This window comes from Osmerus eperlanus, chromosome 7 (genome assembly GCF_963692335.1).
Source record: "Osmerus eperlanus chromosome 7, fOsmEpe2.1, whole genome shotgun sequence".
NCBI lineage: Eukaryota > Metazoa > Chordata > Actinopteri > Osmeriformes > Osmeridae > Osmerus > Osmerus eperlanus.
In genome coordinates this window covers 12,369,238-12,393,665 of record NC_085024.1, presented here as the reverse complement: position 1 = coordinate 12,393,665, position 24,428 = coordinate 12,369,238, and the positions used below count along the sequence as shown (strand labels likewise).

Sequence of the window (24,428 nt, the reverse complement as noted above, 5' to 3'; positions counted from 1 at the left end):
AAGGTCAGTTAGCAGATCACTTCCGAAACATACTGGTTTTTGTAAATTCCACAGAAAGATTACGCCATCAATCCAAACTCCCTCACATGCTGAAATAGACCTTTCCTCACTAAGACTCTACAACCCATTCCATGAGTCACACACACACACACACACACACCTTTGAGGCGGGAGCCTTGCGTCTTCCACAGCAGGGTCCCCTCGTGGAGCAGCCTTCTCCGCAGCAGCTCCCCTCCCCGGAACACCCCGCCGCCCCGCACCTCGGCCTGGGCCCGAGGGTCCAGTCTGGCCCGCACCTCCTGCAGCCTCTGGGTCCGCTCCAGCTCCAGAACCTGCTGGTCCACCGAGCTCAGCAGCTCGCGGAGCAGAGTCAGGGCGCAGGATATGGACTGGGCCTCCTCCTCGCTGCCTGTGGGTGGACGGGGGTGGAGGGGGACGGAGAATGTGGGTTGGGGGAGGAGATGGAGAGAGCGCGTGAGAGAGAGTGCGAGAGAGAGAGCGCGAGAGAGAGAGCGAGAGAGAGACTGACAGTGAGTCCTAGAATCCACTTGAATGATTGTATTGATCATTTCTATGTTAAGAGGAAATATGTTGCAGGTATGCTGGCTTCAGTGTAAAATATGAGCTAAAACTGAAGTCATGACCAGCTGGTCTGAGGTCAGTTGGTGTTCCCTGTGAGTGTTCCTCCCTGAGTTCTAGGGCCTTGTCTGAGGTCAGATCTTACCCTTAGTGTTGTCCAGGATGCGCTGGATGAGCACCGGGTATTTGGTGATGCGCTGGGTCACCAGCAGGATGCACTCCTGGACACCGTGGCGACGCAGCAGGGGACCGCGGCTCGCCCTCTGATTATGGGATGAAGGGCATGTTATTGAGCAGTCTCCCATGTACTCCAATAAGAGCATTACTTACAACCTAATGTACAAATATGTGACTTAAGTATTACTAATCCTAGAAATCTTGGTGAGCTGAATCCAACATAACAGATGTCTACTAGGATGAATCTACTTGAGAATACCAGTGTGAATACGTAAAAAGAAAGGTGTTTCTTAGAAATGTTTATATTATGGCTAAATTTCATCACAGTATTCAAACAGCTCTGCCATTACTGCCACAAAGATATTACTAATGGCTTTTGAGGCAAAGACAGTCTTGTGACTGGTGGTATGAAAATAAGCGGTTCTAAAAGACTAGACCATCCACAAAGAGGGTGTTTGTATCAGGACTCAGGAGAAGTGAACCCGCCCATTCATTTGTATCTGTCTGCTAACGGTACTCCTCCCAGCAAAGGCATGTGAGAATCCACTGGAACCTCCTGACACCGCTGACACACACGCGCGCAGAAAATAGACACACACAAAAAACGAACACAGACACACAGATAACACACACCTCCCTCCTTTCCAACTGGACCCCCATTTTTCATTATATAATATCTCCATGCCCCTCATCCACCACTTTTTTCTATTTTCTCTCTCTCTCTCCCTTCCTCCCCGCCCCCTCCATCCCCCCTCCCTCTCTTACCCGTATGAAGTGCTGGAACCTCTTGTCTCTGGCCAGCAGTTCCTTGTACAGTTTGACAGCTTTGGGGTGGCGGCTGCAGAACTCGGCATAGGCCTTCCTCATCTCGTCCGCACACTGGCCCGAGAACTGCCAACAGACAACAGGGGCCGTGAGCGTGTGTGTGTGCGTGCGGATGCTTCTCTCTCCATGCGTGTGTGGTACTTGTACATCTACCCATCCGCGCGTGTGGGCCCACCTGTTCGGTGAGCACATCCCCTAGCTGGTGGATGGTGGAGTTGGTGGTGCTGCCGGGCGCCAGGCTGTGCGTGCGGCGAGCCAGCAGCTGGGCCAGGAAGCGCGTGTGCAGGGCCAGGAGCTGGTCCAAGCAGGGGAAGACGGCGTGCACCACGCCCGGCTCCAGGAGCACCTCCTCCAGCATGCCCTGGCGGAACACGCCCTCCATGATGCGCAGGGTCCGCACGTGGTGGAACTCGGTCTGGATCAGCTCTGGAGGGAGGGAGGGGAAGGGAAAGGAAGAGAAGAAGGAGGGAGGGAGGGTGGGTGGGAAGGAAGGCAGGAAAGATGAAGGGAAGGAGGGAAGAGGGGGGGTTCAAATGAGTCCTTTTCTGTTGATGACCGCACCGGGTCTGACGGAGAGAGAGAGAGAGAGAGAGAGAGAGAGAGAGAGAGAGAGAGAGAGAGAGAGAGAGAGAGAGAGAGAGAGAGAGAGAGAGAGAGAGAGAGAGAGAGAAATAGAGAAGGAGGGGGAGAGAGAGAGAGACACTGTATGTCTGTGTGTGTGCGCGTCTCCTCATACCGTAGATGACGTCCTGCCTCTTGATGACGTCCTTGCGGTGCGTCTGCAGGTAGGACGAGTCCACGGCCCGACTCCAGGAGTCCGCCTCAAAGTCCTTCCCCTCACGCTCCAACTCCTCCAGCATAGCCGCGTAGTACACCTCCCCTGAGAGAGGGATGGAGGCAGAGACAGAGGGATGGAGGCAGAGACAGAGGGATGGAGGCAGAGACAGAGGGATGGAGGGACAGAGAGAGGGGATGGAGGCAGAAAAGGTGCCTATTTATTCATAACCATTTCCCTCTTTTAAATCTCATAGTCTTTGCTCTGTCTGATCCATCCTGCTTCAGTTTAATGTCTTTCTCTTTCTGTTTCATCTACCACCCCCACCACCCCACCACCCCCTTGGTCTCCCCTGCTGTCTCACCCTCGTCGTTGAGGGACTCCATGGACATGGCTCTGTTCCTGAAGTTGAGGGAGTCTGTAGACTGGGACAGGATCCTGCGCAGCCCCAGTGGAGAGTCATCGTTCAGGTTCCTGTACACACACACACACACACACAGACAATACAACATGTACACGACACGCATGCACACACCCACAAAGAAAAGGCACCAAAACTCAAGTTTATTGTTTTTAGTCAGTTAGACATGATCAGTTATACGTGATATTGCTCACTTTAGATTCACACACCATCACACCATATCAACCAAGACATCCTCTATATGGTGCCCATTGTCTTGTTTAACACCCCTTCATGAATCTACCACCATCTCAACATCTGTCTCCTATTGGTCCAGCTGAACTGTGAACGACCAATGAACTTGTGGTGGCGGACTCACCCTGCAATGTTAGTGGTGGAGACGCTCTTGGAGAGGGAGAGGCCGGAGCGAACGCGGCGCGCGCCCAGCAGGGACTGACGAATACTGTCGGACGGATAGATGGCTGAGCTGGGTCTCTCCTTCATCATAGGAGCTGGAGAGAACAGGGGAGAGACGGGAGACAAGACAGAGATCAGCGAAGAGGCTCATTCAATTCACAACAGGTCAACGGTAAAGCAACGGTAAAGCAGAAAGTAGGGAAATGCGATGTTGAAAACATAAAGAATGTGTTTGCCCAAAGCAGAAGTACAACGCATGCAATGTTTTACTTGTTAAATGGAATATGCACAACTGGATCTAAATAGCTGGCGGAATGCATAGATGTCGTGTGTTAAACCAACCAACAGGTGGCAGCACCACAACGCTCCTGCACTGAAGTCGTGGTGGAAGCAAAAGGAGAGCCCAGAGAGGGGGGAGAAGAGGGGGAGAGAAGGGAGGAGAGAGGAGGGAGAGAGAAGGGGGACAGAGATGGGGGAAGAGAAGGGGGGAGAGAGGAGGGGGACAGAGATGGGGGAAGAGAAGGGGGGGGGGGAGGAGGGAGTGGGACAGGAAATTGCATGGAAGTGGTAAAGGGGGGAGGAAAAAAAACCCACTCACTTTTGGTCCTCAGAGCCACGTTCTGTAGCGCCGTGCTGTTCCTCACCAGAGCTAGCTTCTGTTGCTGCACAACCAGGGGAACAGAGAAGAGCAGGGTTAGACCCACTCCACTTTCACCAGGCCATGCACAGACAGGTCGATTCCTAGAAATCCTCTTCCTCACTGTCAGTAATTCCTTATGTATGCAAGCGGATGTTCTTAAATCATTGGAATCTAATCTAGTGCACTTTGCAGGAATCTTCACAGTTCTTTTGGCTGTACAAGCTTTTTTGTATTTACTTTTAGGGTACATTTCTTGACCAAGTGTGGTAAAATAAAAGAAGAAGTTACAAATAAAAAGATTAATGGTGGAGATTTGACAGTGGGGGAAGTGGGTGGATAGCATCAGTTGTGTCCTGTATCCTTATCTTCACACACCTCCCAGACTATCAGAGGGACCTGTGCAGACTTCTCTTTCCCCCCTCCCCCCTCTCCATCTCCCTCCCTCTTCATCTCCCTCCCTCCCCCCTCTCCATCTCCCTCCCTCCCCCCTCTCCATCTCCCTCCCTCTCCATGTCCCTCCCTCCCCCCTCTCCATGTCCCTCCCTCCCCCCTCTCCATCTCCCTCCCTCCCCCCTCTCCATCTCCCTCCCTCCCATGTCCACTTACCCGCTGTTTCATCTTGGCACAGTTGGCGAGTGTGTCTCGACATCGGTTGTGGATGGTGACATTGCAGGCTGCAACACAGAAACACATAGATTGGCCGCACATCCACACGCACAGTAAGGGTGGAAACATGACGACACACACACACACACACACACACACACACTAAGACATATATAGCTGGCTAAAAGCAACACAGAGACAACATTTATCAGAAGCACAGGAAATAAACGCTGTTGCTGATAGGATGACGCAAACGGCAGATGAGATCACGGGACAGTTGTTATTGCACATCCAGGGGTGGTAAATGCATGAGTCAGTGTGTAAAGTCATGTTTGTGACAGGTGCCACCAATAGGTCATGTTGACAAGAGCATCAGAGGTAACCTTAACAGTGGAATATGCCACGTCACCACATCCAGCCCTCAGAGCTTCAAACTGTCCTGCTTCCTCAAGCCAGCGCCTCACCCTGCCTCTCTACATTGTTAGAGAGAACACTTCCTGACAAATGTTTTCTAGGCAGGAAGTCCATTTTTTATAGGGGTTGGAGGTTGAATGGAAGTCTAAGGCAGTGTTGTGTGTGAGAGTGAGAGAGAGAGACTCCACACACTTTTGTGATTCAGTGTTTTGTCAGTGCGTGTGGGTAGTTCTGTGTGACCTGGAGAAAATATCAATCCCTGACTAACAGAATCTGTCCTTGGAAGAGCCCGAGAGGCTATAGGAGAGCCACAGAGCTGTGCTGTTTAAAGTCATCCATAACTGTCACTCTGCACTGGCAAGCATCTCACACTGAGGTCAGGGCTGCAGCATGCCGCTACGGAACTGTCTGACGAATGGCCGTTGGTCCTTGGTTTGCTGAGGTGGCGCTTGCTGGATTCATATGTGTGCTGTATCAGCTCATATGAGACCCCTGTGGGATGGAGGGGGACGTGTGTGTGTGTGTGTGTGCATGTGGGAGTCTTGTGAGAGTTGTTACATGTTTAAGTGTCTTGAGGTGTTGAGGAGTTGTGGTCCACAAGACAGACCGCTTTTTGTTCTAATCAGACCAGCAGGCCAGAAACACACACACCCCAACAACAGTCACCTTATGAAGTCTACACACTATATTCCTCAATTCTTTCCAGTCTTTCTACTGTCCTCGCCAAGCAAACATATTTTGTCCGCTAGCTCACTGAATGCAGCCAAACATGAAGTACACTTTGGTGGGGCACATTTCCTTGGTGGTGTTCCTATTTTTGACCAGAAGTTTCCACACATGTGGAGGAGCAACAAGTTAAAAATACACCCCTTTCAGGGTGTGTTCTTCATAAAAGCCACAGATTCTGGAAGAGCCTTGACTAGCCTCAACAACACAAACAAGGCTGCCCATTCATGTCTACCTTCTACACAAGCACACAATTCTTTATATGCATATTAACATTCGTATAAATGGACATTGTGGAAATACACACACACACAGTACACACACAGTGTAAATACAGACAGACCAAAAACTAATTGTGAAGGATGGGAGCTGGTATCAGACATTGTTTGCACAAAGACACTTGTAGTACACTGCCCCCCCCCCCACACACACACACACACACACCTATATAAGCTTCATTTGCAGTCTATAAATATCGAATGTACAATCAATGACAACTCTTTCACTTTCAGCATCGCACACACACGTAAGCACACACGCACACACACTCACTTGTAGATATTGGGCCCAATAGTAAAACAACTAGACCAGGGCATAGATGTATATCTATGATAAACCTGTAGATAAACTGTGTTGGGAGTGTAATCTAGGGCCCTCAGATTAGGTTTTAAGAGGAGCTACAATGGCCTAGTCTGCTAAATCTGAGCCCTAATCTGTGTCTGCCGGGGCAGTAATCTTCCATCTCCTGACACAGCAGTAAGTAATGGTGATGCACACTCCTGGGCTGACGCACACACACACACCCTGTTGACACCTACAGTCTGCCATGATCTAGTCCCAGTCAATCTATAACGTCTGGGCTGGCCATCCATGTTCCCTATTCCTTCACCCTGCATGTGAAAATACAGAGAACAATACAGGTGAATAAACAGTTAAAAATATATTCAAATATTATGCTCCAATCTTTTTTAATTCTCTTGAAATAAAACCTGTCAACTGTTAGCACTGCAGTGATGGGATTTGAGACCGCATATGTAGCTACAAATGTTTCCTTTCAGTAAGGTGTTTCATACAATGGCCACGGTTTATTTTAAAGGACCCGATAACACATTGATGATCAAACCCTCATTGTACATAGGTTCATGGCTAAGGTACCTTCCAAAATAAAACATTGCGTAAAAAATATTTTACCACAACTGAAAACAGTTTGTGTTTGTCCGTCGCTATGACAACCAGAAAAACACTTTCAGACAAATATCTGAGGTTTCCTTATCTGCATTTGAAAAGAATATCTGTCAACAGTCAACATCCCCCCCTCCACACATACACATACAGAGAGAAACACACAAACACTGTATATAGATATATACACACTTTCAGATTTACACACGCGATCACACTTCCCTGCACCCAAACCTAAACACACGGTTCTCCTGCCCTAATTCACAGGGGCCAGGCTGTATGTAGGACGAGGTCACGGCCCCCCTATCAGGGCGTCTCTGAGAGGGGGGAAACGCGGCTCAATATCAGCCCACTGTGTTAACATGGAAGGGTTAACTCGGCTAACCACAGCTCATCTATCTTTTAGTACAACTGGGGACCACTTACCTCTGTGGAGGGATTGAGAGAAAGAGAGAGAGAGGGAAAGAAAGAGAGAAAGTGAGAGGGAGGGAGAGAGAGAAGGGAGGGAAAAGAGAGGGAGGGAAAAAGAGAAAGAGAGGAAGGCAGAGACAGAGAAAAAAGAGGGAGAGAGAGAGAGGGAGGGGGATAGTGTTTCCGTTTGTGTGGATATTGTGTTTCGTGTCTCATGGTGTGTACAGTTTGCGTGGACGCGTGTACAGATCGATGTGTGCCTCTGTTCCACGACTTGTGTCTGCGTGCGCACGTGTGTGTGTGCGTGTGTGCGGGCCCTCAGTGTGACAGACTGTGTGCTAATCTCCCACACACTCCCAGATGCACCACTTCCAGATTACAGGCAGGGGGAGGGGCGCGCAAGTGTGTGTGTGTGCGCGCGTGTGTGGAACGAGCAGCTGGGTGGGTGGTGGGGGGGTATTTCCTAGATCCACCAAACAAAGAGAAAAGCCCCTCTTTCAGCACACACTGAGGTTTCATCACAGACCTGACTGGATCAACTCTTTTGACAGACAAGCATGTAACAGCATTCTAATTGCCCAGGTCTGTCTTATTTAATACAAATAAAAGACATTTATACTTTGATTGGATTCTAAATCTATTTCACTACTCTAACAAAACAGCTAATTGATCTATTGAATATGGTGGAACAATATTTGGTGAACCTACCTAACAAGCCTAAATTGGACAGGGGACATGCCAAACACATGCGGACGAAACTAATCCGGACTCAAATCAAATCAAGTCTAAATCCAATTGACCCTCGACTCGAGACATTATCAGGTTCAGGCTGCTAAGAGAAGACCAACAGACAGAGAGAGTGTCATTATGACGGTGCTAACTTGGATCACATCTCTCTCCTCCACTCCCGCTCTCTTCCTTTTCCTCATTCTCTCCATCCCTCGCTGTCGCCCCCTCGTTCACCTCCAGTGTCATTGGAGATGGTAATGTATTCACGCCCCCCTGAAGCCCACCACCACCCCTGTGCACATAGACACCCACACAACACACACACATTCCAGCCAACGACGACCCTCCAAATATAATTATGCCCCCAACCCAAATCAATAGCCTTTGACCCGCGCTCTTGAGCTACAGCTGTTGAAGCTCCGATTTTCATTGAAAACTCTGTACCCACTGTCTGGATCGGTCTGAAGAGCCGGATACAACACACACACACACACACACATTCAGATATGCAGGTGCACACATACTGTACACTCACACAGAAATGGAAAATTTTCACAGATGCATTCACACATACAAAGAGGTGGTACATACCCATGTGCACAAGTGTGTGCTCACACACACACACACAGCACATACACACACACACACCTCCCCTTTGGCAACAGACATAATTACACCCCATGCCAGGAGATCCCCCCCCCTCCCCCATCTCTCCCCCCGACTCCCTCTCTCTGCCCCCTCCCTTGTATCTGTCTATTTGTCTCTCTCTCTCTCTCCATCTTCTCTTTGAACCTGCTCTGAAGCACCATAGGGGTCAAGGTAACGAGATCGTAACAGGAGCACTGGATTGACACTTGACTGTGTCATGAATAGATATTCAATCACAACCTGAAAAGGGCTTCTAAGCTTAGACGAGATAACTGTCTCTGTAAACTCATGTTACTCAAAGTTGGCTTGTATCTTAAAATGAACCATTACTGATAGACAAATAAAGAAAAAGCATGTTTATAAGTTTAAATGTGAGGTGTACCAAGCTTGGGGGAAAAGTCATGCCTCGCTGTAGGTGGAATCCTTCACGTTTTGAGTTTAGTTTTACCATTCCTAAATGATTATAGACTGTTTTCTTAAACAGTACGCTGCCACACACGCACTGCACATGCACTCTCTCACCATTCTGTACCCACCCACTCTGCCCCCCAGGCATCCCTCTCTCTCCCTTTACATCTTTCTCTGTCTCTATTCCACTCGTTCCCTCTTCTCCCTCTCCTCTTGCTGTCTCTCCCCAGCTGTTCCTCCGGGCCGATGGAGAGGGGAGGGAGGCTGTCTGATCTGCACTCCCCACACACTGACACCATTGTCTGGGCAGGGGTGTGTGGGGGGGAGGGCGGGGAACCCTCCTGGAAGTCAGCAGCTGATTGATTCTCAAAGGAAGAGAGGAAGCGAAGGATAGAGGGAAAGCAAGAAGACTCCCTCCTCCTGTTTGCTCCCCTGCTACTTTCCCTCTCCCCTCATCCCTCCGTCTGGCTCTGTCACCCGCTTTAATCGCTCACTTTGGCTCGTATGAGTCTCTCTCCTTCGCTTCAGTCTGTATCGATCCCTCGCTCGTTCTCCCCCGCTGCTCCTTTTCCTGTTTTTCTGCCGTTTTGATTGTTCCTTTTCTTTTTTCTGGCTTTCCATCATGGGCTCATCCTGAGGTTGGTCTCCCCTCTGGCCTCATCTACTCGCTCTGCCCTCTTCAACACTGTCCGACGAGTTTTCCTCCAACTCACACTCGTTTAACAGGACACTACTGTAATACACTTGATATCCACTGCACAACACTTAACGCAATGATTATTGAATGAGGTCAACTTCCTATAGTCCCAGTATGTCTGACCCCGGGCCAAAATTTCTGTTGGCCGACTGATTTGTTGTCCTGTCAATAGGCCAATTCTATTGTAGGTGATGGATATTGATGCTGGAGTGAAGGAAATGTTGTGTTGTCTGGAGGCAAGATCACTGTGTATGTGCTTTATGTGTTAATGCAAGCATGATGTGTGTGCACCAGTATGAGCGTATATGGAGCGTGACTGTGCATGGTCTGCGTGTGTGTGTACATGTGTATGTGTCTCTGTGTGTGTGTGTGTCTGTGTCTCCTTGTGTACGAGTGTATCATGTGTCCATGTCTGTCAGTGTGTGTGCGTGTGAGTCTCTGTGTGTGTGCGTGTGAGTCTCTTTGTGTGTGTGTGAGTCTCTGTGTGTGTGCGCGCGTGAGTCTCTGTGTGTGCGCCCTGCCTCTCTGTGTGGGTAATTCGTACTCCGGCCCCCAAATCAAAATCATACAGGAAAGTATGAGGTTCTGCTGGGCCCCCTGTCTGACCAGGGCACTTAGAGTCGTCCTAATCTTCCCTCCCATTACGACGCCCCTGTCTGTGTGTGTGAGAGTCTGGAGTCAGGTGGCTGAGTGGTTAGGGAATCGGGCTAGTAATCTGAAGGTTGCCAGTTCGATTCCCTGCTGTGCCTGCTGTGACGTTGTGTCCTTGGGCAAGGCACTTCACCCTACTTGCCTCGGGGGGAATGTCCCTGTACCTACTGTAAGTCGCTCTGGAGCGTCTGCTAAGAGCGTCTGCTAAATAAGAGCGTCTGCTAAATGACTAAATGTAAATGTGTCTGTGAATGTGTGTGAGTGCGTGTGTGTGTCAGTGTATGTGTCTGTGAGTGTGTGTGTGAGTGCATTTGTGAGCGTGACATTGTAAGAGGGTACTCACTGGGGCAGCTGAGTGCCTCCTTGGCGGTGATGCTCTTGTTGCAGGCTGAGCAGAGCGTGGTGGCGGACACGGTGAGGGAGGTGAAGAGGTGGCCGTTGCTGTAGCGCGCCTCCCTGTCGCGCGCCTCCTTCTCTCTCTCCTTCATGCGCTCCTTCTCTTTGTTCTGAAGCCGGGGGAGAAAGGGAGGGGAGGCTAATCAGAACCAAACCAGGCCCATTGATTATGCTAACGGCGTGTTGGCATGTTTGATGTCGGCTGATATGCACGAGGACCCGAGGGCATGCACATTGACGGGCACCGCTGCTGACCTGTGACAGAGCTGTTTGAGCGGCGTTCGATGCCGCTCAGGTTTATCTGCCATCAGAGCCCGCCCCCACTCACCCATTTCCCCGCTGCCACACACGCACTGCACATGCACTCGTACACCAGAAGGCTCGAGTTCAAAAATCGGAATACCTCGACATCAATGAACAGTGATAATCATCGATCAAGTGTCCTTGTTTTCCCCTCTGCGTTTCCCTGTCTCTCAGCGTTCCGTATTGTGCTAGCGGAGCAGGCGGCTCTTTCTGCCACGGCTGGGAAATCTGCTCCAGATAAGGACAGCTGCTGGATGGGGAGAGATTCTCCTCTCTCTCCCTCTTTCCCTCTCCCCCCTCTCTCTCTGTCCACTGTCTTTCTCTCTCCCTCCCCCCTCTCCCACACAATGAAGATTGTCAGCTTGAGGACAAAGGGACAGTACAGTAGCACACACTATCTTTAATCTCATTATCCCAGAGAGCACTCAACGCTTGCTCGGCGCAATTGTGTTAAGTGTGCGTTTGTGCATGCATCGCCTGTGTGTGCGTATCCCACCACATTTGAGTGTGTGTGTGGGTGTGTGTAAAGATTATTTCATTTGACTAAGTGTGGGCCTACGTATTTTTTCTTTTTTTTTTCTTTCCTGGGGCCACCGTGTGACTAAAGTGTGAAAACTGCAGCTCCTGCTGTATCCAGCTTTTCCCAGCATGGGGCCTTGTTCCATCCATCAGACCGTAGACTGCCCCTCCGTACTGAGGGCATGGAGGGACAACAGCAGCCTGAGATGGTATACTCTGGCTGGGGCTTACTGGGCAGCCTGGACAGGCCCTAAACAGCTTCTCACAGCCAGAGGTCTCTTAGCACCAGGCTAATCTCACGTTCGGAAACACTTACAAGCCGGGAGGTGTTTACCTTCTTTGGTCACACCCTGTTGATGGACCCGACCACTTGTAGATGACGTGAGGAGGTGATTTAGTTTCTCTCTTCTGCACACCAGTAAGTGATGTGCACTGGGCATGTAGTTGAAGTGCCACTCAAGACATGCTGAGTAGGATTGCTCTGTAAATGGTTAATACAGAGCTAGATACAGTATGTACCCAATATCTTAAGCCCTGTGCATAATAATTGCATAATAATTGCTGAGGATGCTGCTGTTGGAACAACAACCCAGCCATTCCCCCCGGGCTGGAACACGAACAGTCCTAACATCAGACTTCAGAATTCACAATAGATCATTCAGCAAAAAGGCATTCACCCTGAACCAACCTAATGTGCAATCACATTGTGCTAATTTAGTGAAGTGAAGCCCTCTAGGGAGTCTTTTAACCTTTACGCTCTGAACTTCTGTCCACATATCAACAGCGTTCTCACATCGTTACTGGATCCTGTGTAGCTTTCTTGAAGGAGTTTGAGGAAACCACACAGTGGCTAAACCTACTGGGGGGCTTTTTTCCTCTCCCTTCTTCTCCACAAACAAAAGGCAACAAAGGGTTAACTGCCCACGCCGGAAAGCGCCGTCCAACGCGCACACAGCGTTGTCGGAAAACGAAGGAGACGAGAGAAAAGGAACTAAAGAGGGATTTGTCCGAAACCAAACAAAAACGCCCGGGCCCCTATTGTGCGGCGGTCTCTCTCAGGTCCTTGTTGGCCCCCCTGGGGGACACAATAGGACGCATAAGACACACCCAAAGGAATGAGAGGGAAGCAGGGAGGGAGGCAGGGATGGAGGGAGGCAGGGAGGGATTAATAGCCATCCACTTACATTAGCTAATTAAAAGGCTGACCTGGTGAGATAGTATTATGCAAGTTTAAAATGGCAGGAGAGGCTGGAGGGGTGAGGGGAAGGGTGTCAAGTGGTTATTGGGCTTTTGTTGCAATGCTCTATTACGATAAGCTTGTGTACAGTGGTGTCTGATGAGATGATAAGGGTAGGTCGCTGAACAAGTTCTCCTCCGCCTGCAGTACATACACTGGAATAAATGATGCCAGGTGTAAGATGTAACATGTACATTTAGTCATTTTTAGTTTAAACCACAACAGGACACTTTGTATTCATGACTGATGGCATTCTGAAGACTTTTTATAGCCTTTTCAGCTTTTTATGTTTTCTTTTGCAAGTCCATAAGGATAGGTGCAGAGATTGGCATGGGACCCAAGTTTAAGAAGCCTTGCTAAGCTACTCTTTGGATTAAACCATCGAGTTCTAACTGTGTCCACAAATTGAAGGTTAGCAATGCGCTATCTCGGCGCTATGCTAGCTTTGAATGGCAGTAGGTAGGGAGGGCGAGCTTTGAAGCCTGCTATAATCTTCCCTGCCCCCCTGCACCCCTCACCACCCCCCGTAGAGCAAGGTTATTAAGACTGTTCCAGTCTGGGGCCCCATACTGTATTCATGCACAGTCAGCGCTATCACTCAGGCTTCCTTATTAAGGGCATTTTTCTATAGGGCTGTCTCCTTGTAAGATATCTGGCACACTGACAGACTTCAGCCCATCCCCCTCTCTCTCTCCCTCTACCTCTCATATCTATCATTTGACCAAGGGTTTTTATTGTCTTTGTCTCTTTAGGTCTCTCTCCATCTCCTAAGCGTGCTTTCCTCCACTGCACCATCTCACTTCTCTAGAGTGGATTAAAATCCTCTGCCGGCTACAAGGGGATGGTGTGAGGAATGAGAGAGAGAGAGAGAGAGAGAGAGAGAGAGAGAGAGAGAGAGAGAGAGAGAGAGAGAGAGAGAGAGAGAGAGAGAGAGAGAGAGAGAGAGAGAGAGAGAGAGAGAGAGAGAGAGAGAGAGAGAGAGAGAGAGAGAGAGAGAGAGAGAGAGAGAGAGAGAGAGAGAGAGAGAGAGAGAGAGGAGCAAGAGGTTGCTAAGCACATGTAATTGAGGGAAAGAATGCCACAATGCATTTTTGGAACAGAGGCACTGATGTTAAATTGTTCCCAAATGTGGAGGTAATGGCTTTCTAATGAAAAGAGGGCCAGGAGGAGGGAGGGGATCATCCCTATCGTCGACCAGGGATTAGTAAAGACGAGTAAGGGCCGCGTCAGGCAGCAAACTTAACCTCTGCTGATGCTTTACGCAATATTCAACATTACTCCACCGACTAACCAGAATAAGAGGTCTGACTTTCCTGAATTTGAATGAAATTAAACCATTTCCAACCACTTCTTTCGAACCAGCAGTTAAATCAAGGGCATCCCCCCGTTTCCTACGTTATGTCCTTGACTGGCCCTCCACGGTCTCTGGAGCCACGAGGAGCGCGAGCGTCTCTCAGAAATCTGTCATCGTCGTGTTTATTAAGCAGCTGCTCTCGTGCTAGTGAGTTAAGCAGGCCTGAGTGCACATCTCCACATGCCTCCACAGAGATGAAAAGAGGTCCATACAGTGCATGATCCGCATTGCAAAAGTCAGCTATGTAGCATCGGTAGCATGGGTCAATATGCAATGTTTAACTTGACTGCACAGGGATACAGTTACTTTTTTTTGTTGCACTGCATTTTTTTAAATTTCCAGCCTGTTATTGATTGATCTACCTGCAGGCTATTAAGTTGATATAGTACTGTATAACCTGATCCAAAACAAATCTGGGGTTTTTTCTCCGACAATAATTGCAGTTTCTGGGCGGTTAACATGATCTCTATGTGTACTGCTAGATAAATGGTTGTGAGATATGCCTGGCTCTAGGGTAAAACCGTTGGATGCAAAACTCACTTTTACACAGCCCGGCTTGGTAAGACTCTAGTCTTTGACCTCGAGATATAAAACTGAAATAAAAGGACTGCATACGTGCTGCTGTGAACAAACCAAATAACCGCAAGGACAATACAAGAGAGTAAACGTGATGGAAGAAAAATTAATGAATCACCATGAGGTTATGGTAAGACATGAAGGACGTATTTTTATCTAAATAAGATAATGGTCACATAAATAAAGGTTTTGTGTATGTGGCTTACCTGAGTTTTCTATTGTTTTGTATTAACGTGGCCACATTGCCATTGGCACCGACTAGTTTATATAAAAGAATGCATGGGATCATTTCTCAGAACTACAGCATGACTCAGAAGAGATACGACTTAGCAGCTTTACTGTAAACAGTGATACTGATGGTAACGACATTTCAGGGAGCTAGCTTGATTTGAGCGGTTAACTCAGATGATGGCTGACCAGCGGGTCACAAGCCAGCTGCTGGCCTAAATACTGCTGGGCCATGGAGCATATACTCATGTATAGGAGATTTAGATCAAATGTGCTTACAATCTGGCAAATTGTTTAAAATAATTTTCAGTGGGTCTTCAGTGGGCACACCAACTTTCCTTCCCTGTTTTAGCATTGACATGACCTAAACTGACCTCGGTGATCGGTCAGAGATAAGTGGCATTAAGTCCTAACATGTTTTTGTTTTCTAAAAGACATGCAATCTCTATGTGAACATAGATAGAAGGAGTCTGAAAGGGTTAGATTGATGTCGTAAACTGTAGTTTTCAAGGGATACCCTTATCTGGTCGAGTCATATGGATTAGACTGGAAGGTGAAAAACAGTTTTTGACTGATGGTGGACAATTGTTTGGAGAGTTTGTTGTTCAAATTCCTCCTCTTCCTGCACCCATGATGTTTCAGACACAACAAAACGAATTAGGAAGAGAAGAAAGCCGACAGGGCGCAGGAAGGTCCAAGGAAGGCTGTTTGGAAATGAGCTGTGTAAACAGAGCGAAGACGCAATTCTCAGAGCAAAATTGTTTTTGCGGGTCGTTTTTTTGACATCCTTCACAGGAAGTACATCAAATTGACTTCCCTTATTATCGATAAGGCGATGCAGTCACAAGAAACCGGACTGGGGTTGGTTGGTTGGGAAACAGTTGCAACACGTTACATTACATGGATGAGGAGGTTTTTGCTCAGCACAAACACTTTGGACCAAAGTCACCCACATTTCAGACACACAGCACACACTGCTGCTGTCTCGCAGCTAAAAGAGCAGCCAATTTCGGTTAAATACACAATCCTTACGGTTGATGGACAAGGAATGTGAACGTAAGGCCTTCGAAGTCCATTCACCCAGGCGTGCTGGAGCTAGACAACCATGCAACTCTGTCTTGATGTCCCAAGTCATTATTCACTTTCCCTACAGTAAGTCATTAAACCAGCAAGCTAATAAGCTACGACCGAAGAGCACTCCCAAGCTTGATTGATTTTCATTCAGGTTGACTGAACAGCTTTGGGTGTGCCCCCTTCTCGTTATTTTGGGTATTAGTGGAAGCAGATGCTTCGTCAAGAATATGAAGTGTATTCCGTTCAAGTATGAAGTGTCTCTCCAGCTTGTGGAGAACTGTGAGAAATGGGGAGCTGCTCTGCCGTAGCTCAGTAGAGTATACTGAGCCTCTGGCTCATCTGAGGAGGAATTAGTGGACTGACTTGTTTTAAAGGGATAGAAAGCATCTGACAGCAGTACAGATGGTACTGGATGCCTTGTTTTCAATCTCTCAATCAAATGATAGAATAGCCAAATGATGGCTGGTCTATTTGAGGGAAAGTTCTGTGTGTGTGTATGTGTGTGTGTGTGTGTTTGTACTGGGAGATCAGAGAAAAGTCCCTTCAGACTTACTGCTCGTCAGCACGTGAACGGTCCCAGTTTGAACAGAAGGCTTTTGGCCCCGACATGCTTCTGTGACAGGCCTCGCCATCTCGTTAGGGCTGACCCCACTGTGCGTGAGGAGGATTACACTTCAAATCACTCTCTGCCACGGGATGAGTGTGTGTATGTGTGTGTGTGTAAGAGAGGGGGGGTGGATCTAAGGACAGGTAACAGTCGGTCGGCTACTGTGTGCTTCTGCCTCACTCCACGCTGTGTGTGTGAGAGAAAGAGATAGTTGATGGAGAGAAGAAAAATATCCAAAGACAGGGATGGTATACATTGGTATAGAGGGATGTCCATGCTTAATCCACCCTTAATCCATGTGTTGCGTGGCACGTCTCTTCAGCTGCCATGTCTTGGTCGATGGTGGTGAGCTACGGCATCCAACATTTGGAAGGCTGTGCCACTGTACAACTGAACAATGAAAACAAATGACGTCAATTGAACCTTGGATCTATCTATGACAACAATTACAACGAGCTGGGAAACAGATTAGAGTTTACTATCTGAGTTTACTGTCACATTGCAAGGCACTGATATGCCAGTCAGTGATCATTTTACCAAGAACTAGGAACACACCACACGTTATCTTTGGAATGCCCAGTCAATTGGCAATAAAACAATATTGCTAGTTCTCACACTTCCGAGGGTTGCAGCAAAACAGAAAGCCAGAATACAGGGGGTGGACTACATGAATAAGTGGTGAATCCAGGCAGCCGGGCACAGCTTGATGATGTCACAGCCCACAACCAGGGCAACTGCTGTCTGATCTCAAACTACAGGACTGTGCATTGAATGCGTGTATGGTAACATATCATTCGAAAACTGAATGGGGAAAGAGATTGAGATGGTGGGGGAGGGAGGGAGGGAGGTTAATAGAGAAATATCTCTGAAAGATAGAGACTGGGGAAGACACCCTCGAGACCTTTCAGTGCAACAGACTGAAAAAGCCTGGGGTGAACAAGGGGAGGAGACTAGGGAAGGTAAAAGAAAAAGCAGACAGATGGAGAAATGGATACAGGGGGAAGAGAAAGGACCCCAGAGAGAAAAAGAGAGAGGGAAAGAGAGAGAGAGAGAGAGAGAGAGAGAGAGAGAGAGAGAGAGAGAGAGAGAGAGAGAGAGAGAGAGAGAGAGAGAGAGAGAGAGAGAGAGAGAGAGAGAGAGAGAGAGAGAGAGAGAGAGAGAGAGAGAGAGAGAGAGAGAGAGGGAGAGGGAGAGGGAGAGATGTGGCTAAGATGTGGCTACCAGACAAAAGAGGATTGAGAGATTACGTGACGAGAGAGCGTGGGGGCCCCACTACAGGTAACTTGATTTCACCATGTATTGACGTCTGAACAAAAGATGAGAAGGCCCTTCCTGGAGCACAAAGAAAAACGGTGAAACGAGAGACAATGAGGACAGCGCAACCACCGTGCATGTTCAAACCTCAGACCTGAAGGTTACAAAATCCATCTACAAAATACCTGCTCTGTGAGGATTTGCGGTTCGTCTCTGTCTGGGTGGGTGTGCTTTGCGTGTGGGAGCAAAAAAATAAAAGACAGTCCACGCCTAAATACTGTTATTGTGTTCCTACGTATGTGTGTGCCAACTGGGAAAGGAGGCATAATAATTGTTTGAAGGTGTCCATACATTTGTTGTGGGTGAACAGACTATGAGAGACAGATGGGGCATCCATCATGAGGCTCAGTACAGGTTGACCTTGATGTGAAGCGCGCCCACACACACACAGCTTTGTGGGAAACCAAATGGATACCCCCCCCTCGTTAGCAAGCCCACTCAGGCTGTCCCATGGGCCCACTAATTAATAAAATCAGGGTACAACTACACGCCCACACACACACAGACGCATACACACACACACACACACAACATGGACACACATAGACACAATTACACACGCACAGACACACATAATCCTGACAAAAAGGTACAGGCACAGAGAGGCAGGAACAGAGACAATAATTAGGGAGTTAATGCACAGCATGATGCCACATTCCTGGATTTCTGTTACAATTATTTCCAAGGCCTTCTTCCAGCCAAATGCGCACAGAACTTTGACTCTGATGCAGTCCAAATGAAACCGTAAAGTACGAGTTTTTAAGTTTTTTTTAATGCACACACACATCGTACAAAGACCAGATCTACAGCAAAGTAGCAAAAAGGCCACTAATGTTTCACCGATGTTGCCACAGAACCGTGAGTTAAAGTGCGTCCCTCCAAACCCAGAATAACAGGGCCGTATACACACAGCCCTCACTGTCTCGGTCAGGTACTTCGGAGGAGGGGTGAAGGAAGGAGTCAAGGCAAGCCAAGTTCCTTCTGGCTGTCTGGACGGATAACGGCCACCTGGGGAGGCAGGCCTCAACCACCCCTTTAAATTACCAGTCTTTTCTACATGGTGTCATAATAATGTTTCTACCTGATCCACGCACTGTGTTGTGGCTCTCTGAATAGACAGATCCACCAAAGAATATGTTATTTGTTGGGATTTGTTGGGATTAAGTGTCGGAGAGAGAGATAGAGGATATGTTAGAGAAGTCTTAACCCCCTCTCTTACATTGACCCACTAACAAGCACACTTAACTATAGAGATACACACATTTTGGATGACAGTTAGGCTATAATATACTCTTGACATTGCTTTCCCAGTCATTTATTCTATTTAAAAGGAAGGTAGATGTCTGCTTTGGTAGAGGCATTATCTTTGTTACGGTAGCTGTTCACAGTTTATGTAGGTGGTGGGTTTTGTGTTATTATAGGAATTCTTTGTGAAACCCCCAACTAGCGGTAAGCTGGCTTGAGAGATTCGGCAGGTGCCAAAGTGACTAAAACCAGACTCACAGGAAGTGACCTCAGAGGGCTCCCTAAAACAAACACACCCTGATTAAACCCAATGACCCAGTCAGTCTGCCAGTCTATCAACCATACGTACACACACACACAGATACACTTTCCTGGTTGTGACTGCTAAAAGGTCCGAGTTCAAACGGATACAATGACACTAAGTACTCCTGATTCCTTTCATCAAATGCACTGACCTGAAAGACTTTTAATAGGTTGTATCAATTTTTTTTCTCTCTTTGTTCTTACCTTACTGTCTGGTCACCACTAATCCCTCTCTTACCCTCTCCCCTCCTCTCCCGTCTTTCCTCGTCCTCACTCCCTCTTTCGTTTCCTCCAACTCACTTGTGGGACCTGAACTCTGTCTCGCTCTACCCCATCTATTTCCTTCCACATCTCTTTCCCCCTTCATCTGTACTTCATCCTCCCATTTTGGTGCAGTTACTTTCTCTCCTTCTTGCTCAGTATTCTATTCTCCACCTCTTTTTTTACCCCCTTTCTCCTTTTGTGATCTGTCCATCCCCCTACTGGCCTCGTCAGCTGCTGTGTGGCGAACACATTGACTGAAAAGAGCGTTTTTACAGCCCTCTAAAACCGAGCCCTGTTTACACAGGTGCAGTGGCACACCGGTGTGTGTGTGTGTGCGTTAGGGAAATGGTAGATGGGGGTGGGGTGTGTGAGAGTGTGTTCTGTTGACACTGATTAAGTGAGAGGTTGTGTGTCCATGTGTGTGTGGTTATGTCTCTGTTGGGTGTTGGAAGAGTGTGTGGGGGCACGTACTGTTTATCCAACCCTAACACCACCCAAAACAGCCCCTAACACCACCCAAAACAGCCCCTAACACCACCCAAAACAGCCCCTAAAACATCTCCCACCACACTGTTTGGAGTGCCGTGTGTGGTTTTTAACATGCATCATTTACCTGTGTGTGTGTGTGCCAGTCTGTGTGTGTGTGTGTGTGTGTGTATTTAAAAATAAAAACTCTGCTGCAAGTGACTTTCCCCCCCCAACGCATCACCTGTGTTCTCTGCACACACCTCCCTCCTCCCCCCCCCCCCCACACCCTTTGACGCTCGTTCTCTTCCCCCTCTCACACGTCTCCAGTTACCAACTTCACAAGAGACATTGTGGTGGGGACACAAGACAGAAAAACCCCACAGTGACGTCGCCTCGACAGAAAGAACGTAGGCGGGCCTGACGCGGCCAGCAGAGAAGGAGACTGCGACCGTGTGTGAAGGAGAGAGGGTGAAATAGAAAAGGGATATCGCTGGAAAGAGTAACAGTCCATGTAGCAGGGAGAGCAGGTGGAGGGAGGGGGGCAGAGGAAGGCAAGCAAGTTCAAGTTCATGCTGAGCAGTAAAAAACTATTGATGGAACGTACTGCCTACACAGGGTTTATTGCTTAAGCCTATCGGTCTGGCTCAAGATGGAGGATGGTGGATCCCAGGGTTGTTCCCTTACCCAACACAAAGACAGCCATTGTTTATTGATATTGGCTTTTGCTATCTTAGATGAAGTATGGGGTTGAAGTAATTACGGTTATGGAATTCCACCCCAGTGGTGTCATCAAATGTTTTTCTCTTCATGTCTTTCCTTCTTCGTTAATCCACAACTTTCTATGTCTGTTTCTTTTTTACTTCACAAACAGTTTAGCATCATTCTTCATTAACCTATTGTGAGCAGGTTACCAACCAAGGTCCAGAGCCCTTAGTTCCTGCAAATCTCGCTTCATTTCATTAATCCCCCTTCACCCTCTTTTCTCACCCCCCTTCTCCCTTGTCCCTCCCAGCCCTGTCTCATTCTCTTCATTCCCTCTCTTTCTTCGCCCTTTACCCTCCTGTTCTTCTGTCTCTCCTCTTGTCTCAGTGTTGTCACATGACTTGAGGGGCTCAGGCCTATTAATTTGCCTTCCTCCGTGCCTGCAGACGTGTGACGCATGTCCACTTTAAAGCTGTTCTAAAGAATAGCCTCTCTCTCCCTCTCTCTTTCCCTTTTTGTCTCATACTCTCTTTCCCTCTCCTTTTCTCTCCCTCTCTTCTTTTCTCTCCCTGTTTTCTATCTCTCGTGTGCAGCTGGCCTTGAGGTAAGCTCAGTATTAACCACCCACAGGTGATGGAAACAGGTCTTGTCATTTTAGTTTAAAGGTTTCGTCATGGGTTTCTAGAGGCATCACTTTGTCACACATACTGAGAACAAAGACCACGGCGATGATGGTGTTATAAAGTCAAACTAGCTATTGTTGGTGCCAGATTTAAGTATATTGAATCACTGTTTGAAAGACGTTGGACGTTGTGGTCTCTGACGACTCTTTCTATGATTTCTGTCAGCAGTCTTTGTGAACTGTAGGGTAGAGGGGGGTGCAGGTCAGGGGTCAGGAGTCATGGGAGTGGGTCAAAGTGCAAGCAATGTGGTTAAAATGTCCTTTGGGTTTAATTAAGACTTCAGTTTACGGCCTTGTTTTGGAGGCAGACTGAAGAGCTTTTTTTGGTGGCCTTCAAGACTACTGTGTGGGTGTGTGTGTGAGCGTGTGTGTGTGTAGTTGTGAGTTGTGTACGCACAAGTAGTACATCTTCCATTTGGACTCTTAGCTATTGTTCCTGGAGGCTCCATCCACTGGAGCACATGATCAGTGTACAAAAGGTTGATCAAACACACACTCCCACACGTTAAAACACATTTGCTCGCCTGCCTCAAAGTAATATACAACTAAATGATCGCCCCTGCCTTTTGCCCACCCATTCTCCCTCCGCACAAACATTACTTGATGTGACAAATAGGTATTGACTCACACTTCTAACCTACTCAAACAGCAGTCATTTAGAGTGTGTATACACATGCTTACGTGCTCCACACTAATGAGAACTGTAAGTACAAATATTTGTTTGGTTTTATTTTCATTTCCAGCCTTAAGGGGAATTGGGGATAAAAACATGGTTCAGAGCACTGAACTTTGGGTGACCCCTTAAAATAAATATCCAAACTAACTTGAGCAATATACAACTTCAATGCAAAGTGTTTTAAGTGAATCTACACAGACAGAGACTCTATGAGACAGCCACTGTGGGAAAGACAAATATCCAGAGACATTCCCAACTGGTACAAAGAATAAACTAAGTTCTCTCCCTCACACACACATGCACACACAGAATATATATTTTTCATCTCCTATCCCTTACTCTCCCCCTTTTCCCCATTATGTTTCAATGCCCATTTCTGTCACCCTCTTTCTCCCGTCCCTCTTCCTCCCTCACCATCACCTTCCCTAGGGCTATATGTCACGATCCCTGCTCTGTCCTGCCCCACATTGGCCCCACTAACGGGCAACTGTACTAGGGACCCCCAGCTCCACTCAACAGTAATGCAACCCTTCAGAAAAAGAGGGGGGTTTAAGTGTGTGCCTCAGTGTGTGTGTGTGTGTGTGTGTGTGTGTGTGTGTGTGTGTGTGTGCACTTAAAGAAATTGCGAAATGGCAAAATATTTGCCAGTCTAAACATGAACAGGGTCTTCAGTTTGGTTCCTTTTTTATACTGATATAAACATGCAGAACATGAACTCAGAAGTCCAAATGACAGCAGTAGCATGTTAGCTGTCGACTTTGTAATACATTGATGTGAAATTGCAAATGGAAGAAACTGGGTGTATGTGGTGTGTGTTTGTAGGTCTTAGTGTGTTTTGACACTGAGCCCTGGTGTATTTCATATGCGACTATCGGGCTCTGAGAGTTAGTCTTGGCATGAGACTCCGTGTGACTATAGACATGCCAGCCCTCATTCTTCTCCACCAGACATATTTGCTGGCATGCGTGTGTGTGTGTGCGAATACAGAGAGCTGGTGATGGCAATTCACATTTGCTTGTTCTAGAATGGGTGGGGGTCATGGCACTGGAATGCTAAATTAGCCATTGACCAAACGGCAGCATTCCAAAAGTTGAACACACATGCACCCACACAAAGTCTACAGTAACTGACCTTCCTGACTCACTGTGTGCATCAACCCCCTTTGCCCTAACACACACGCCCACACTTACTTCCTCTGACAACACAGAAGGACAAGCACTTGCACAATATTTTCACACAGATGCACACATATTCATTTAAAAACTGACCGTGTATCAAACGTGAATCTAAATCAACTTAAAACACTGCAAATGAAGTCACCACAATCTCCTCCCAGGAAAATGAACCACTGTTGGCTTTCTGGATCAAATTACACTCGCACATGATCACACAAATTGCTAATTAGATCGATGGCACATTCAAAACTTCACTTCCTCCACCGTCAAGACTTCTCATGCAGTCGTGCATGAGATGCAGCTGCTGAAGTGACACACAAGCACATTTGGAGTGTTGTCCGTTGTGTCGCCATAGGAACAGTACACTTCTGCGTGTATCTAAACTCTGAACTTCAATCAGCAAAAACACACAGCGCCATGATATGGTATCAGTATAAACACAGGCTACCATCAACACACTCCCACTGACACATCACTAACACAATGCACTATTCATAGAAAGGAGGAAGTATGTAGATTCAATCTACCTGTTTGTCAGAGATAACAATAAATGTGGTGCATCATATTTAACCGGCATAAGCTGTGTATCTTACCCATAAAAACTAGCAGTAATCAAGGTGAAGAGATAGAGAGGGTGTGGAGTGTACTTTGGTGTATTGGTAGAGACACGGAAGAAAAGAAAATGTTCTCAATCATTGATTCATGTTTAATTGAGATTTTGTTAACATCGCAGTTCCATCATGGACACCCCTAACAGGACCAATATAGGCACTATAACATACTTTTATATAGGGTAAACATTCAAACTTAGGTCTGACTTACTTTAGTGAATACAAACTTCTGAAAATGAAACTATATATACAGTTATAGCATGCTGCATTCAAAAAATATATATGTATGTTATGGATATATGATCAAGCAGTCTAACCTGCAGTGGTTGGAATAAAACAAACCAAAAGTGAAGCTTCAGTTTCACATAATTGTGTAAAAACACATAACAGCAACAGTGCTGCACAAAAC

At 47.5% G+C, this 24,428-nt stretch overlaps 1 protein-coding gene across 4 annotated transcripts in view; it reads right to left on the bottom strand.

Annotated features, from left to right (window-relative positions):
• arhgef2 (rho/rac guanine nucleotide exchange factor (GEF) 2) overlaps positions 1–24,428 on the bottom strand; it is a 43,569-nt gene that overhangs the window by 7,063 nt on the left and 12,078 nt on the right. For 3 of the 4 annotated variants that reach the window (XM_062464921.1, XM_062464923.1, XM_062464922.1), the window contains 10 exons: positions 10,629–10,791; positions 4,420–4,487; positions 3,772–3,835; positions 3,136–3,268; positions 2,721–2,830; positions 2,318–2,461; positions 1,757–2,007; positions 1,522–1,647; positions 725–842; positions 161–409 (listed from right to left, as the gene is read on the bottom strand). In XM_062464921.1, the coding sequence (XP_062320905.1) occupies positions 161–409; positions 725–842; positions 1,522–1,647; positions 1,757–2,007; positions 2,318–2,461; positions 2,721–2,830; positions 3,136–3,268; positions 3,772–3,835; positions 4,420–4,487; positions 10,629–10,791 (1,426 nt within the window). Of the gene's footprint in view, positions 1–160; positions 410–724; positions 843–1,521; positions 1,648–1,756; positions 2,008–2,317; positions 2,462–2,720; positions 2,831–3,135; positions 3,269–3,771; positions 3,836–4,419; positions 4,488–10,628; positions 10,792–11,084; positions 11,229–24,428 lie in introns of those variants that run through there. The other variant, XM_062464924.1, reaches the window with a different exon arrangement.